The following is a 15,778-nucleotide window of genomic DNA, read 5'->3' as shown; positions in this document are numbered from 1 at the left end:
AATTTCCATATCCAGCCGGTCCTCAGTTTGTGTTTTCTTCCTTGCTTCCATTTCAGTTTTCAGTTCTTGAACTGTTTCCATTACCTGTTTGATTGTTTTTTATTGGTTTCCCAGGATATCATTTATGTATTTACTCATTTCTTCAAACTTTTTGTTGTACTTCTCATCCATTTCTATAAGGGCATTTTTTACATGTTGTTTAAGGGACTCTATTGCTTTCATAAAGTCATTTTTTTCCACTTCTTCTGTGTTAGGGTGTTCAAGTCCTTCTGTTGTAAGATCATTGGGTTCTGGTGTTTTCATGTTGTTTTTCAGATTGTTGGGTGAATTCTTGCCTTGGCGCCTGCCCATCTCCTCCTATTGATGCTATCTAATAGGTCTTCTAAAACAGGATCAGATTTCCCTGCTGGCCAGGGGCCCCGCTTGCAAAATGACCCCGCTCTGTTTCCTGGCTCCCGCCGTGGGCCAAGATCCCTCTCACCACTCAGAAGGGTCTTCAGGAACAGAACCATGCTCCCCATTCTGTTCTGTTCTGTTCTGTTCTGGCTGACTCGTGTACAACACACAATCCATACTTGTCGTAATGCTGATATACATGTTACCTTTGAAAGTTTGTGTGTTTTCAGGATAGAGGATCAGACACCAATGAAAATGGGTGACCCAAGTGATCCAGCCTTGCAGAGTGCATCTGCTGCTGTACTTTCTTCAGAGTTCTGCATTAAGAAGAACTTCAAGCTTGCTAGCTGAGATGGTCCAGCCTCACAGACTATTCCAGCCAGGACTTCAGAGAAGCCTGCACTTTCCCATTACACAGGCTGGACAACAAAGGCTATAGCTACTTTTTTTTAGATTTCACGATTATCTCATTTTTTTCAGGGTTCTCTGGGGATGCCATTACCCTCAGACAATAAGAAGCAGTCTAGAGAATACAATGACCACATCCCCAATGTTTTTAGTCATTTAGTGGGTTCTGGTTGTTTGTATCATTTAGTGGGTAAATAAAAATAAAGGATAAAAAGACAACTATTCATCTCAAACATTTTACATTGGCAGAGTTTTTTGTATGTGATACAAATTTAGGGTTATTTTATACCATATATGTGTGTATGTGTGTGTGTGTTTCTACTCTAAGTCGTTGAATCAATGCAGCTTATTAAAAATGCATATAAAGTTTTGGTGCTGAAAGTTATTGCTCATGATAATTAAAATGCAGGTTAGTGGTTACCAATCTATGACAACCAAACTTAAAGTACTGTTAGATGTGTTTTCAAGGTTAGACAAATATATTTTAGAAAGGTGATATTCAAATGCTTCAGAGACCTACAAAATATGACATTTAAGATGTTTAGATTAGGATACATTTGGCATAAGACTGTCATGAGAGTGAGACATGTCTGCTCTTAGCAGCACCAATCTACTTCATCAAAGGATGATGGGCATTGAAGAACCTCCATATCGAGTTTGATTTCATTGTGGCAAAGCTGTCCATTTGGGCAAGAATCTGCCTTTGCCACAACTGCTGATAGTATACTGTATAAACCGAACAATCAGAACATAAAGAAAAAGGACCGTTGAACTTTGCCAAGACAAGGTGAAACAGTCCTTTAAAATTCCTGCTTCACAGAAAAGCCTGTCAAATACTTTAGGCCTATGACCAAAGACAGATGCCCCAATGGTGCAGAGGAACCTTGAGTGACTGTCCAGGCAGCCAGATGTTTCTGCCATTTCTATAGGTTAGGAAGTCCCTTGCCTTGCACTTCCTGTTACTCAGGTACTATTATGTCCATCACAGGACTCCAATGGAAGCAGAGACAAGATAGATATAGATAAACAAAAACAGGTTAAATTAAGTTAAAAAGAGCTAGTGGGGCAAGCCTACGCTAAGGCCAATCATTCATAACTAATGATAAGTCTCCATGTCTTTATTTGGGAGCAGAGTGGCTGCCCGAAGAAAATTCCAATTATATCTGACTCCTTCTTAACACTTCACCTGCCAGCAGCCATGTGCTGTCACACTTCCGGGTCTTTCCATCACACCTTGCACTAATTTAAAAAGTCCAAAGTAACGTCAGACCCCACAGAGCCTGTCACTAGGAAGCTGCAATGTCTACATCTTGGGGACCCAGATCCCTGTCTCTCCTGTGGCTTCAACATCATTATGTGCAGCCAGAAGTGCTGTGATCTCTGTTGCCCTTAATTGCGCTCTCTCTCTCTCTCTCTCTCTCTCTCTCTCTCTCTCTCTGTGTGTGTGTGTGTGTGTGTGTGTGTGTGTGTGTGTGTGTGTGTGTAAGCTATATCACATGTTCTCTAAGTCCATGCCAGTTGTGGCACAGGGTCTGGTGGGTAGCTGACATTCCAGAACTTGCACCATTGAATCAGGTCCACCATTAAAAGAGGATGGCCATGAATATGACCACAGGCCACAGCTCATCTCCAGTCAGCTACCTCAGGGCTACATCACTGCTCCTAGGTCATTCTGCAAACATCTTAACCATGGCAACCACATAAGGTCAGGAAGGAGACCTCTTACTGCAACCTGGTATCTGGTCCCTAAGGAAGATGGCAAGACTGTCCTTTCCTTGTACCTGGAGTTGACCTGCTGTGTTCTCTCTTCCATCTGGGTGTCAGGAGGAGTCAGAGCACTCTAGGAAGGTTTGCCTGTTTCCCACCTCTTCTTCCCTCCCCAGGTGCTTACTATCTGAAGGGCATCAGGAGGTGTGGGCAGAGTCCACAGCAGCTGTGCATGCTGGTTATGTTAGGCTGAGGACTATGAGCATGGGGCACAATTGTCAGTGAACCCCTGCTCCCAGGGACATAGAAAAGTCACTTATCTGAAACGCCACACGTGCAGAGCTTAAGAGGTTATAGGACATCGCCTCAGACTGGAGTAAGACCTTCCATAACCTCTAAAAGGAGAAGGAGGAGGGTTGTCCAGATGTCCCTACACTGAAGCACACTGACTTACTGAGGACCCAGGCTTGATTCCCAGGACCCACAGGAGGTTGACAACTAACTGTGACTCAATCCCTGGAGTTCCCATGTGCAACCTGTCCTCCTCAGGCGCCGCACACATGCAAGCAAATACCCATGAATGCACGATAAGAATAAGGGGGTGGGGAGGGGAAAAGGGGTGTTGGCATTCAATATGGCTATTCCTGTAGGCAGCGAGAGGGTGGGACAGTGAAGTAAAGTTACCCCAGCTTGGTGAGCGTTTGGTCCTGAACATTACAAAAGTCATTGTCTGAGTACTAACATTCCATGACAGAGAGTCAGTGGGAGGACATTTTCTATTTCACAAAAGAAAAGCAAAATCAGTGTCTGCACAGCTGTGTCTCAGGCATGCCATAGAGGATCAGGACTTGGGATGCTACTGTCTGGCCTCAGATTATACAGAGACTAAGATGAGCCCTGAGGGCTGCTGCACACCTACATGTACTCCCGGGACCCACAAAACTCCAAAATTTCAAGATTCTTGAGCTTTCCTAGTGAGAAATACCCATTATATCATGCCGACAGGCTTGCCAGGAGCACTCTCCCCGGTCTGGAGAGATGGCCAGCCCCAGACAGCACAGCAGGATCAGCCCATCCTCCTGGATTCTGACACCTTTCCTACAGCAGATGTTCTCCTGCATCCCTTCACTGCAGCAAGCTGAGCTGGGAGGACAGCAGCTTCTCTAGCAGTGAGAGACCCCCTAACCATGTGTGACACTTCAGGATCCTGGGGATCTTCACCAACATTTGTCCCCAAAAAAGAGTAGTGCTGAATCCCACAACACGTCATTCACACTTCCTCACAGGAACCACAGAGTACTGACTTCTGTCTGCAGTTTGTCACCAACCCCTCAGCCATCGACGGTCTTTGCCTGTGATCTACAGTCAATCACTGGACACCAGCAGAATGACCTCTCTTCCTCCTTTGTCCCGATGCTTCCCCCTCTCATTGTCCCTTTTGTTCCCTCCTCTGTCTCTTCATCACCTCCTGATCTACTCCACCTGCCAACTTATTCTTTTTGGGAGAAAGGATCTCAGTAAGTAGTCCAGGTCATACAGCACAGGCTGGTCTTGAACTTGCCATCTTCTTGTCTCAGCCTCTATCCTGCTATACTGCAGGCCTGTGCCACTGCTGTTGGCTCAGCAAACTCTCCTCACAACATGGAAGCTGTTCCTAGAGGAGGTATGGGACAGAGGGGAAAGACTGTAGACTGTTGTCTTAGGACACAGTGAAGAAAAGTATGGAGGTAGGACCTGTAATCTGAGTGGAATCAAAGACCAGGTTTATTGAACATCAATCAGCACAAGCTGGGGAGAAGGATGGAGCTGCTGTCCTTGCTAACGCACAACTGCACAGAGCTCGTAGGGGGTTGGGGTAACTGGCAATGCAAAGATGCCAAGGTCGCTAGGTCGGGGCTGTCCACTGGGCACTGAGAAGCTAAAGCGCTGCAGGAGGCAGGTGAAGAAGAGGAAGAGCTCCATGCGGGCCAGGGGCTCCCCCAGGCAAGCTCGGCGGCCTGTAGGTGGGAAAGGGGCTCAGTCAGTCTGGGGCCTGATAGATGCTCCACCCTCCAAGGCTCCCTGAAAAGACATGGAGACAGATACCCCACAGGACCTGCTGAGAATGGCATGAAGGCCTCATGCTTCACAAAGCGGCCCTGGGCATCCAGGAAGTGCTCAGGATGGAAGCGGAGGGGCTTCTCCCAGACAGTCTCATCCTTCATCACTGAAGACAGGTTGGTGAGGAGGGTCGTTCCCTGGCAGGAGACACATGGTGTGAACATGGATTGCGATGGGGAAGCCAGTATGCTGGTTACCATGGTCACATACACAGGGTTCGTTCATTCACCTCAAACTCAGATCCCCTTGGTACCATTTTCTGGTACCATTCAAGGCCATATGAGAAAGCTACTGCAAGTACCCAAATCAGAAGCTGCCCCTATGTGTAGCACTCCCTGCAATCCTGTGGCTTATTCCACTAGCCATCCCTCTTCCCTGGGGAGTCCTGGGCAATGGCTGCAGTGTACTCACACCCAGGCTGGTCCCTTCACCATCTGCAAATCCAGGATGTACAGCTCTTGGTCTTTATAGCCTTTGTTTGCCCAGTGGTGACCCTGGGATGACAGTAACCATGCCTACCTTGGGGATGAGGAAGCCCTGTACTTCAATGTCACGGGATGTCATATGTGGTATATTCACTGGAACGAGGTCACTAAAGCGCTGCACCTCATGAATAACAGCATTGGTGTAGGGCATGCGGGCCTGGTCTGCCATCTCTGGATGCCGCGCCTGCCCTATGACTTCATAGATCTCCTGTTGGACGCGGCCTGGAGGAACAGCCTCCCCTCAGTAAGGCAGTCCCTTAGTGGCTCTAACTTGACCTTCTACCACTGGGTGAGTAGGTGACTTAAGACTCCCATCAGAATTGTGGGAGTCTGGGTCAAGGTGATTGTGGAGCCCCAGATGCTTCTCAAATACTTCTATCTTTCTTCCCTCACACTCCCTTCCAGGCTCAGTCAGGCTTACCCTGAACATCTGGGTGTAGGATCATGAGCAGCAGGGCCCAGGACAGTGTGGCTGAGGTGGTCACCATCCCTGCAATGAACAGGTCACTTACTACTGCGCGCAGGTTCCCATCGTTGAAGCTGCTCTCAGGATTCCCCTTGGCCTGGGCAGACAGAGAAGGTAGGCTCAGGGACACAGGCAGTAAATCCCAACATGATCCACCGTTGTGTTCAAGACCACAGGCGTTGGGTTCATAGATGACATACAAACTCCACTTGCCTGGCATCACAAGTCACAGAACACTTCAGCCCAAAGGCCCTGTCCCCATCTTTATTGCTATCCTCACCTTCTCCATCTCAGCCAGGAAGGCATCTGTCAGGTCTCGGGGTGGCTGGGCAGGGTCCCAGGTTCCCTTGTGCTCAATCAACAACTTATCCAGTGAGTTCGTCAATGCTGTCATTTTGGGGAAGACTTTACCAGGCAGCCCAGGGATGCGCAGAAGCACCGGGAATGTGTTCACCAACTGTAAAGGTACAGGTCTAGGTGTTTTTATTTCTAATTACGAATCGTGTGTGTGTGTGTGTGTGTGTGTGTGTGTGTGTGTGTGTGTGTGCCTGTATGTTCATTCACACACGTACATGTGCACAAAGACTCCTGTTTGGATGAGGTCAGAGACTCCACAGCTCTCTCGGGAGCAGACGCCTCAGAGAGAGACGCCATGCCCCCGCTCCCGGGATGAAGCTCCGACCCAGGATGGACTAGGCTAGAATCTCCCTGGTAAGCGCACCTTGGGGTGCTACACACAGATGATTATAAATGGGCTAAATTAATATGTGAGAATTAGCCTAGAAGAGAATGGGCCAGGCAGTGTTTAAATGAATATAGTTTGTGTGTTGTTATTTCGGGGCATAAGCTAGCTGAGCAGGCAGCCGGGGTGCTGGGAATGCAGCCGCAGTCACCCTTATTACTTCATATGGCGCCCACGTGGACAACTGCTTCCACATAAAGCCTGAGACAGCTTGGGAAGTAATTCTAGAACAAAATGAAAGCATTGTGCCTGGTTTCTTGGTAGCAGCAATTTCTCGGTTCTACTCTGCTTGCTAGAGGCAAGCAAGCGCCTCATCTAAGAGAGGCTTCCTGACTCAGCTTTAGCTGCAAAGCCTGCAGCTCATTAAGAGGTCCTGCCACGAAACACTTAAACGGTGTTGACAAAAAGCTGAACGCATGCTTTTCGGTTTTCAGCTGTAGCAGGAAAAAAGCTGCACCGTTTAAAAATGCCGGCTTTCTGGGCCGTCCTGCCAGGGCAAACTCTGACTATTTGAGGCAGGAGGGCCGGCTACCGAGAGAGGACTTGAGTGTTGTCTGTTGTAGCTCACTTGCTGGCAGGGACCTTGAAATGCCATACAGTTGTTGCAGTAAACATGGCTACAGCCTGTATATCAGTCATGAGGCTGGAAAGCTAAGGAATGGGCTGGATCCAGCCGGCAAAGCCACGCCTTTAATCCTACTGAGATCGCTTGGTAAATTAAAGATTCATGTGGTCAGAAAAAGAGAGATATACAGTAAAGAGAGATTCAAAGACAGAAAAAAATTCTGAATGGTTTAAAGTGTATTAAAAATATATGCAGACTAAAAGTTAAAGTTCTTAAAGTAAAAAAAAAAAAAAAAAAAAAAAAAGGAAGAGAGTTGTTGTGTGTGGTAGCACACGCCTTTAATCCCAGTGCCTAGAAGGCAGAGACAAACAGATCTCTGTGAGTTCAAGGTGTAGCAGTGTACACCTTTAATCCCGAATGCCTGGGAGGCAGAGACAGGCGGATCTCTGAGAGTTCAAAGACAGCCTGGTCTACAGAGTTACTTCAGGTCAAAGATACAGAGAACCTGTCTCAAAAAGCAAAAAGTTAAAAGTAAAAATAAATGAAATAGAGGTTAAAACAAAGGTGTAATAAGATGGAAAATAAACAGAGAATTTTGATACTGTATGCTATTATGCTCTCTTTGAATTGTTTGAATGCTGAGGAAGGACAAACAACTGCTAAAAGATATTTGTTTATAAATGCTGCTGAACTAATCCAACATAGATACTTTGAAAATGCCTTAAATTTGAAATTTGGATCTAAAGACATGATACTTTGGAAAGGAGTTTCTTATTTTGTTTTCACAGAGGATGAGACGCTGTTCATTTCTTCTATTCCGATTTGGTATGATGGACCACGCCCTCCTGAAGGGTTGGTGTGAACGCCTTCAAAAAATTGCTTCGCTGAACTGCCAACTGAGATGAAACTAGCACACAGGTTATACCATGAAAGACCAAATTAACGACGCCCCCATTCAGCAGGAAGCAGTTTGGAGAGAAATAACTGCGCCCAAATTCCCAAAAAATGTTTATAAATGTTCTTTTACATTTAAAGGGGGATATGATATAGATATGAATAATTTACATTAGTATAGATTTTGCTTTATTGATAGAGATTTGAGGTCAATTTTGTTATATGTGTAAGTGTTTCTGATTTTGATTAAGGTATTGTGATTGTGTAGTTCATTTAAATACGTACTGTATAATTAAGAAACATAGGTCGTTAATGTATAATCATCGATAATAGTAAAGCTTGTAGTCATGTTAGTTAGATTTTCTAGATATATAGAGATATATTTTAGATAGACATTCTTCATGTCTTTCAAGGATTACAGAATAGGACATTTAATGTTTTAATAACTGAGGACTTTTCATGACAATGAGACACTCTGCTCCTGGCAGCACCAATCTACTTCAAGAAGATGGGCATCGAAGAGGATGCTTATGGAGTTTGATAGCCATTTGGGCAAGAAACTGCTCTTACCTGGACTATTGCATAAACTGGACACAGAGAACCCACAGAGAAAGGACTACTGAACTTGCCTAAGGTGAAATGATCTTTTGGGGGTCCTGATTCATGAAAGAGTCTGCGAGACATTCTGCAGGACACAACAGATAGTGACTGAACTGACTTTGAATTTTCCTGCTTTATGGAAATGTCTGCTGGATACCATGGGCCTGAAGGCTGAAGATGGATGCCCCAACGGTACAGAGGAACCTTGGGTGACTGTCCAGGCAGCAAGATGTCTCTGTCATGTCTAGAGTTTTAAAAGTTGCTTTTTTCTTGTTTGCTTAGGTAGTATTGTATCTTTCTTGAGTCTTTGATGAAGTTAAGAATAGTTAGTTATAGTTTTCCTTAGTTATGATAAGGATTATTGTAACTTTTACTTGATAACTGTTTTGTTATATGTAATTTTGCTATGTTAAAGCCTTTTTTTTTGTTTAAACCGAAAAAGGGGAAATGATGGAGGAAGGTCATTGGCTAATAAAGGCACTGCCCTGGCCCATTTTATTGGTTAGAGGATAGGTGGGAGGAGTAAACAGAACAAAATGCTGGGAGGAAGAGGAAGTGAGGTCAGAGACTCCACAGCTCTCTCGGGAGCAGACGCCTCAGAGAGAGACGCCATGCCCCCGCTCCCGGGATGAAGCTCCGACCCAGGATGGACTAGGCTAGAATCTCCCTGGTAAGCGCACCTTGGGGTGCTACACACAGATGATTATAAATGGGCTAAATTAATATGTGAGAATTAGCCTAGAAGAGAATGGGCCAGGCAGTGTTTAAATGAATATAGTTTGTGTGTTGTTATTTCGGGGCATAAGCTAGCTGAGCAGGCAGCCGGGGTGCTGGGAATGCAGCCGCAGTCACCCTTATTACTTCATTTGGAGGTCAGAGAACAACTTGTAGAGTAGGATCTATCTCCCAGAGAGTCCCAGTATCCCACTCAGATCTCCAGGCTGTCTTGCTATGTTCCTTACCCACAGGCCATCTCTCTTGACCCTGGATGCCACTCTGCTCAGTGTTCACCTGGACCAGACTCAGTTCCCAGCCCTTTTCTTTTTAGTTCCCAGACTTGTCTACAGAGGACTCAGGGTCTGCTCGTCCCCAAACATCACCTGCTGCGTCCTCCTGTTCTCCCTGTAGGTTGATTGTGCCCAGGGTGAACAAAATGTCTATTTTACTCTGTACATCTAACAGTCTTACGTGGTTTCCATGTAGACGGGGGCAGAGCCTCACCCCCTTTCTAGAGCCCCTGACCTTGGTCCACTCTTCTCCGCCTGGTATCTGAGATTTTCTAAGGGCAGGGCTTTTCTCCTGGATTTGATTATCACACAAGGCCCTCAGCCTATTCCCCCGGAATGAATATTCATCCTGATTTTACAGCACATAAATGGCAATGCACACTGACTGCCCTGAGTCTCATACCTCAGCAGTGAAGCCACTGTCCTCTCCAGAACGTTCCTCTAATGTTTTGATCAGCCCATTGAAGAAAGGGTCTTCATATTCGAAGCGCTGGGCATAAATGAGGGATGAAATCACATTGCATACACCTTTGTGCAGGAGGGTGGTGGGATTAAATGCTTGGCCTAGGAGCAGAGATGCAAACAGGTCATGACGTCATTCATAAGTGTCTGCCCACATCTCTACATCTCACCCATCACCCACCTGCCTCCTTGGTGAAGGCGTCACAGAGGTGGCCTGCCTCCTCGGTCACCCACTGCTCCAGGGATTTCTTGCCCAGGCCAAAGTCTCGCATGGTGGACACAGAGAATCGCCGCAGTTCTTGCCATTCGGGCCCATATTGTGCTAATGCCACACCTGCAGGGACATCTGTGTGTAACCAAGGATACGTGGCTGTGCTGTCTGCCCTGCTCCCAACCTTTCCCTGTGGTCAGTCTGAGCCATCAGCGCCCCAGCACTTTGCTATCACAATCAGCACGTGCAGCTTTGGAGGCTCCACCCTCCACGCAATGATTTCCCTTCCATTATCTGAGCGCATCCTCCCCCCCCCCCCATTGGGCCCTGTCCATTTTCTGGTCACTGCTCCTCAAGCCCTATTCTCTCTGCCCTGTCCCCACTATAGCTCTTTGCCTTTTGCTTTGGGCCCATAGCCCATGACATTATAGACAGGCATTGGAGGGCGGTCAGCAGTGTCCTCTCCACAGGTCACCAGCACTTCCCGCACTGCCTTCAGTCCATTGATCACGACCACGGGCTTCCAGCCCATCTGCAGGCTGAACACGTCACCATAGCGTTGACGAAGCTGAAGTAGAGGGATAGAATGCTTAGAAAATGGAGGTCCCTAGTAAACTGGACAATATAACCTCAACACAGAACATGTGTGTCTGTGTGCATGTGTAATGTGTCACGTGTGCAGTTGCGCATAAGCACATTTTGTGGTATGCATTGTGAACCTTTGTCCTGCCCTTTGCTGGGAAAATGCGCTACCACTGACCACATCTCTAGCCTGATGTATGACACCTTATGCCTGCATGATCCTATCTTCTCAATCCAGCAAAGTTCTCACAGCAGATACGATCATTAAGCTGTCATCGTGTGAGAAAATGATCCGTGCTCCTTCATACCCCCACCATACATGAGGGAATTCGGGTTCCTGTGATGGGCAGCAAGGCCTAAGACCGTACAGCAGCAAGAGATTACAGCAGACGCAGCCCATCCTCAATGACAGCTACAATGTATCCTGATCCTCCTCTCTGTGACTGTACAGCAGCAAGAGATTATAGCAGACGCAGCCCGTCCTCACTGACATGAGATTATAGCAGATGCAGTCCGTCCTCACTGACAAGAGATTATAGCAGACGCAGCCCGTCCTCACTGACAAGAGATTATAGCAGATGCAGTCCGTCCTCACTGACAAGAGATTATAGCAGATGCAGTCCGTCCTCACTGACAAGAGATTATAGCAGACGTAGCCCGTCCTCACTGACACGCTACAATGAAACCTGACTCTTCCCCTCTGTGACTGAGAACACAGACACTGACGGGATCACAAGAAAACTCAGCCCTCCCTGACCTCTGTCTTCTCCATTCACACTCCACACCTGCCTCCATGGCCTTTTCCATACTGAACTGCTCTTAGAAAGTCCACAGTATCCTCAGACCCAGAAGCAACTGCCACAAGGCAACCACTAAGCCTTCTTCCTCTTGGTGGTCATCTTCCTGTCTATCTTGTGGCATCAGCACCACCACGTACTTCTGGGGGCTTCATGACCTCTACTGCCCTCCACTGCCATCTCTCACCTTGTACACACTGTAGGGCATGTTCTCGAAGTCCACCTGGAGAAGGTTGCCCAGCCCAGGTAGGGGCACAGGACCCGGAGGGTAGCGGGAAGTCCAGAACTTGCGTCGGTGCATCAGGTCCACCAGGAATAGGAAGATGGCTGTGAATAGGACCACAGACCACAGGCCATCTCCAGTCAGCAGTACCATGGCTGCCCCTGCTCCCCAGGCTGGGTATGGGAATCCCTGATCCAGACACCTAGGATCAGGAAAGACACTCTAAAGACAAACTGGGCACCTGGTCCCTTATGAAGGGGAGAAGGCTGCACTTTGTTCTCTGCCTTGAGCCAAGTAGCTGTGTTTACTGTTCAGCCAGGGTATGTTGGGGGGGGGGGTGGTGAGAAAAGGCCAATGAACATCAGCCTTAGAGATTCCTGCCCTCCACGGGTGTTTATCCATGGGGGCAGCATCAGATTCCCCTCAGGGAGCTGTGCACAGTGGTTTCCCTTCATCCTCAGTCCATGGCCCCTCAGCCACGTGAGCACTTGTGTCCTGTAAGATCAGTGTGACTTCCGGGGACCTGGGGTCTTGGAATCCATGTCAGCTGCATGATGTGCCATGTCTACAACAGGAAGGTGGAACTGAGTCCCTGGCTGTCATTGGCCAGCAGTGTTCCCAGATTCACAGTTCTCTGTTCACATGTCAACAGATAGTTAATCACTGTCCTTTGGACTCCACTGGAAGAGGACAAATGGAAGCTGGACATGTCTGTCCTGGACTGTCCCGTGTGCCCTTCCCTTTGCTGGCTTCAACGTCCTGGGTTCATTGAAGTGAAGACCAACAGTGCCACCTAGAGCCATCCCTAGGTCTGTGCTTTCTTTCCCTAGGCATGGTGGGAGATGTAAAGCTGGTTTGCTTAGGAAGAGTGATGTGACTGACTGGGGTCATGTGACTCTGAGGGTGCTGTCTGGGAATGCTTGGTTTGTGCAAAGGAAGAGCTGAGGTTGTTCGGGTTGGTGAAGCTCTCATACCCAGATGGTTACTTTACTCCTGGTGGTAGGATAGGATGTTACCTATGGAATTACAAACCACAGAACCTATGCTTGCAACGATGTATGTAAAATATTAAGAATCACTCTCATATATATTTCCTGGATAAATGTTAATTACCAAAATGAAAACACAGGAGGCTCCTGAGCTAGATCATCATTCTGAACTAATGTTTTGGAATATTAGTTAAAGATGTGTTACATTCTTTTATTCTGTGGAATATTTTTTAAATAATGCAAGGATGTATTTCATTCTTTATGTTACATTTGTTTAACCCTGTCAAGTGCTACTTTTCCTGTCTAAAACGCCTGATTTGTCTAAATAAAGAGGCTGAACAGCCAATAGCTAGGCAGGAGAGGGATAAATGGGGCTTCCAGGTGGAAAGAATAAATAGGAAGAGGAGAACAGAAGAGGGAGAAGCAAAAAAAGGAGGGGAACATCAGGGGTCAGCCACCCAGCCACATAGCCAATGAGGGAGTAAGAAGGAAAGAAAAGAACACAGAACAGAGAAAGGTAAATGCTCAGAGGCAAAAGGTAGACAAGATAATTTAAGAAAAAATGCTTAGAAACAAGCCAAACAAAGGTTGGGCTTTTATAGGTAGGTATAAGTCTCCATGTATTTATTTGGGTGCTGAGTGGCAGGCCCCCAAAGATGAAGAGTGGACAGAGAGAGAGAGAGAGAGAGAGAGAGAGAGAGAGAGAGAGAGAGGGGGGGGGGGGGGAGGGAGAACACCAACTACATTTTGGCATTCCAACAGATCCCAAATTTCCATGAAGGACCTAAGAAAGCTCACAGGGGGAAAAAAGGAAGATATAGCTCCTTTAAGAGTTTCTGCTGGGAATTTCTCCAGTGCCAGGTTTCTCCCTGGTCTCATAATGGCTCCCTCAGTAAAGATATCTCTTTCCTAGCTCTCCCTCTCTGTCTTTTTTCCATCTCCACCATCCCTCTCCCTTATGTTCTCCTCTCCGTCCCCTTCTTCCTTCCGACTCCCCTTCCTCCCTCCCTTCTCTACCCCCCATGCTCCCAATTTTCTCAGCGATCTATTTCCCCTTCCTAGGGAGATGCATGTATTTCTCTCTTAGGATTCTCCTTGTTACCTAGCTTCTCTGGGGCCATAGCCTATAGACTGGTTATCCATTGCTTTATGTGTAATATCAATGAGTACACGCCGTGATTGTCTTTCCCAGGAATCCACACGGACAATCGAAGCTTAGAGCTGAAGCAGCAGTAGAGAGGGTTCCTGAACTGGCCTTCCCTTGTAATCAGATGGATGACTACCTTAACTGTCATCATAGAACCTTTCATCCAGCAACTGATGGAAACAGATACGGTGATCCACAGCAAATCAGTGTGTTGAGTTCCCAAAGTCCAGTGAAAGAGAGGGAGGAGGGATAATATGAGCAAAGGCTCAAGACCATGATGGGGATACCCACAGAGACAGCTGACCTGGGCTAGGAGGAGCTCACTGACTCTGGACTAACAGCTGGGGAACCTTCATAGGACCAAACTAGGCCCTCTGAATGTAGGTGACAGTTGTGCGGCCGGGGCAGTCTGTAGGGCCATTGGCAGTGGGACCAGGATTTATCCCTGCTGCTTGAACTGGCTCTTTGGAGCCCATTCTTTTTGGAGAGATACTTAGCTCAGCCTAGATATAGAGGGGAGGGTCTTGGTCCTGCCTCAAAGTGATGTGCTAGACTCTGTTGAGTCCCCATGGGAAGCCTTATCCTCTCTGAGGAGTGGATGGTGGAGTGGTGGGGGGAAGGTGGGGGAAGTGTGAGTCTGGCAAGGAGTGGAAACTGGGATTGGTATGTAAAATGAGAAAAAGAGTGTTTTTAAAAAAAATAAACTTAATTTAAAAAAGAGTTTCTGCTGGATAGTGAGCCTATTAGCAGCTGGTACCTTAAATTTGAACAAAAAGCTCGGTAAAAATGCCAGTCACAGTGCAGGGCACTTGCATTCCAGAGTTGAGGGGTTGCATGCAGTTCATGGTCAGACATGTTGCCACTGTGCCTCGAGCTTTAAGGCTTGACTCTCAAGACCCAAGAAGGACATGAAGTCAACTGCCAAAGCCATGGAGGTCCTGCCCATGCTGCTTGGCAGTGGTTTGTTCATGCAGACAAAGGCACTTCTAAAAGCTTCTAAACAGGTTACGGTGGGTTTAACCATGTGCATAGTCGTAAGAAAAGAAAAAGGGTATAGATTGTCACAGAAAGAAAGAAATAGTTTAAAATAATAAAGTAAATTCTTTAAAGACAGAAGTAAAGTAATATAAAAAAAGAAAGCCACGCAGATATGAGAAATACACAGGGAATCTGGAACCTGTGTGTTGCTGCCTGACCTTAAATCTTTTGATTGCTGGCGAGCCAATGACAGCTGCTAAGACACACAGTTTTGAAAGAGGGACTGCTGAAATAAACCAGTCTAGACAGTTAAGAATTCCTTAACTTTACTTATTCATTTTAAAGGGTTCTGCCTGCACACTAGAAGAGGGCACCAGATCTCATTACAGATGGTTGTGAACCACCATGTGGTTGCTGGGAATTGAACTCAAGACCTCTGGAAGAACAGCCAGGAAAAAAAAAGAACAGCCAGTGCTGTTAACCTGTGAGCCATTGCTCCAGCCCAAGAATACCTTAACTTTAAAATAAAATGCAAAAAAAAAAAATACATTGCTTTGGAGAAGAGGTTTTGCTTTTATTTCCACAGGAAATGAGGGGCTATAGATTCCTTTAGGTTTGAAATGGATCAGGTTTAGTTGGGGAAGAAGCTTCTGAATATTGACAGGTGATATCTATCAACAATGGTTACATTTAATGTAAAGCTAGCTAGCTAGTAAGCTAGCTTTCACAGGACTTGGCCATTATCTCAATTTTCTCAGTGATCCCTAAGGATGCCTTAACCCACAGACAACAGGAAGCAGTCTGGATAACATGATGCCCACATTCCCACAAAGTGGGGGTGGCTGTTGTTTGTTATTTGATAGGTTATGTATGTCGTTATCATTTGTGGGAAATATAGAAATATAGGATAGAAAGACAGCTATTAATTCTGAGATATTTTGTACTGGTATGAATTTTGGCATATGGATAAAAATTTAAAGTTATTTTTGTTGTACTGTATGTAGGTTTCTACTCTTGTT

General features: G+C 46.4%; 1 protein-coding gene across 1 annotated transcript; it reads right to left on the bottom strand.

Moving 5' to 3' along the window:
• Window positions 1–4,251: 4,251 nt before the first annotated feature.
• On the bottom strand, window positions 4,252–11,868 carry LOC121461277 (cytochrome P450 2D20-like). The gene is made up of 9 exons (XM_041672269.1): window positions 11,610–11,868; window positions 10,440–10,611; window positions 10,014–10,166; window positions 9,774–9,934; window positions 5,843–6,019; window positions 5,518–5,659; window positions 5,131–5,318; window positions 4,607–4,748; window positions 4,252–4,508 (listed from the first exon to the last, which is right to left on the bottom strand). The coding sequence occupies exons 1-9, from the start codon at window positions 11,796–11,798 to the stop codon at window positions 4,330–4,332; spliced, it is 1,503 nt and encodes a 500-aa protein (XP_041528203.1). The 5' UTR covers window positions 11,799–11,868; the 3' UTR covers window positions 4,252–4,329.
• Window positions 11,869–15,778: the final 3,910 nt, after the last annotated feature.

Source organism: Microtus oregoni, unplaced genomic scaffold, assembly GCF_018167655.1.
Source record: "Microtus oregoni isolate MIOR12 unplaced genomic scaffold, Mior012 000022F_ref0000154, whole genome shotgun sequence".
NCBI classification, from domain to species: Eukaryota; Metazoa; Chordata; class Mammalia; order Rodentia; family Cricetidae; genus Microtus; species Microtus oregoni.
The sequence above is the reverse complement of the archived record's forward strand: the minus strand, read 5'-3'. Positions and strand labels throughout refer to the sequence as shown.

Excerpts from the sequence above, each read along its gene's own strand:
- LOC121461277 (XM_041672269.1), bottom strand. The coding sequence starts at position 11,798 with ATGGTACTGCTGACTGGAGATGGCCTGTGGTCTGTGGTCCTATTCACA. Across the intron at positions 5,660-5,842 it reads TCCTGGCTGAGATGGAGAAG|GCCAAGGGGAATCCTGAGAG; the intron begins GTGAGGATAGCA and ends CTGTCTGCCCAG. Across the intron at positions 4,509-4,606 it reads CTTCATGCCATTCTCAGCAG|GCCGCCGAGCTTGCCTGGGG; the intron begins GTCCTGTGGGGT and ends TCCCACCTACAG.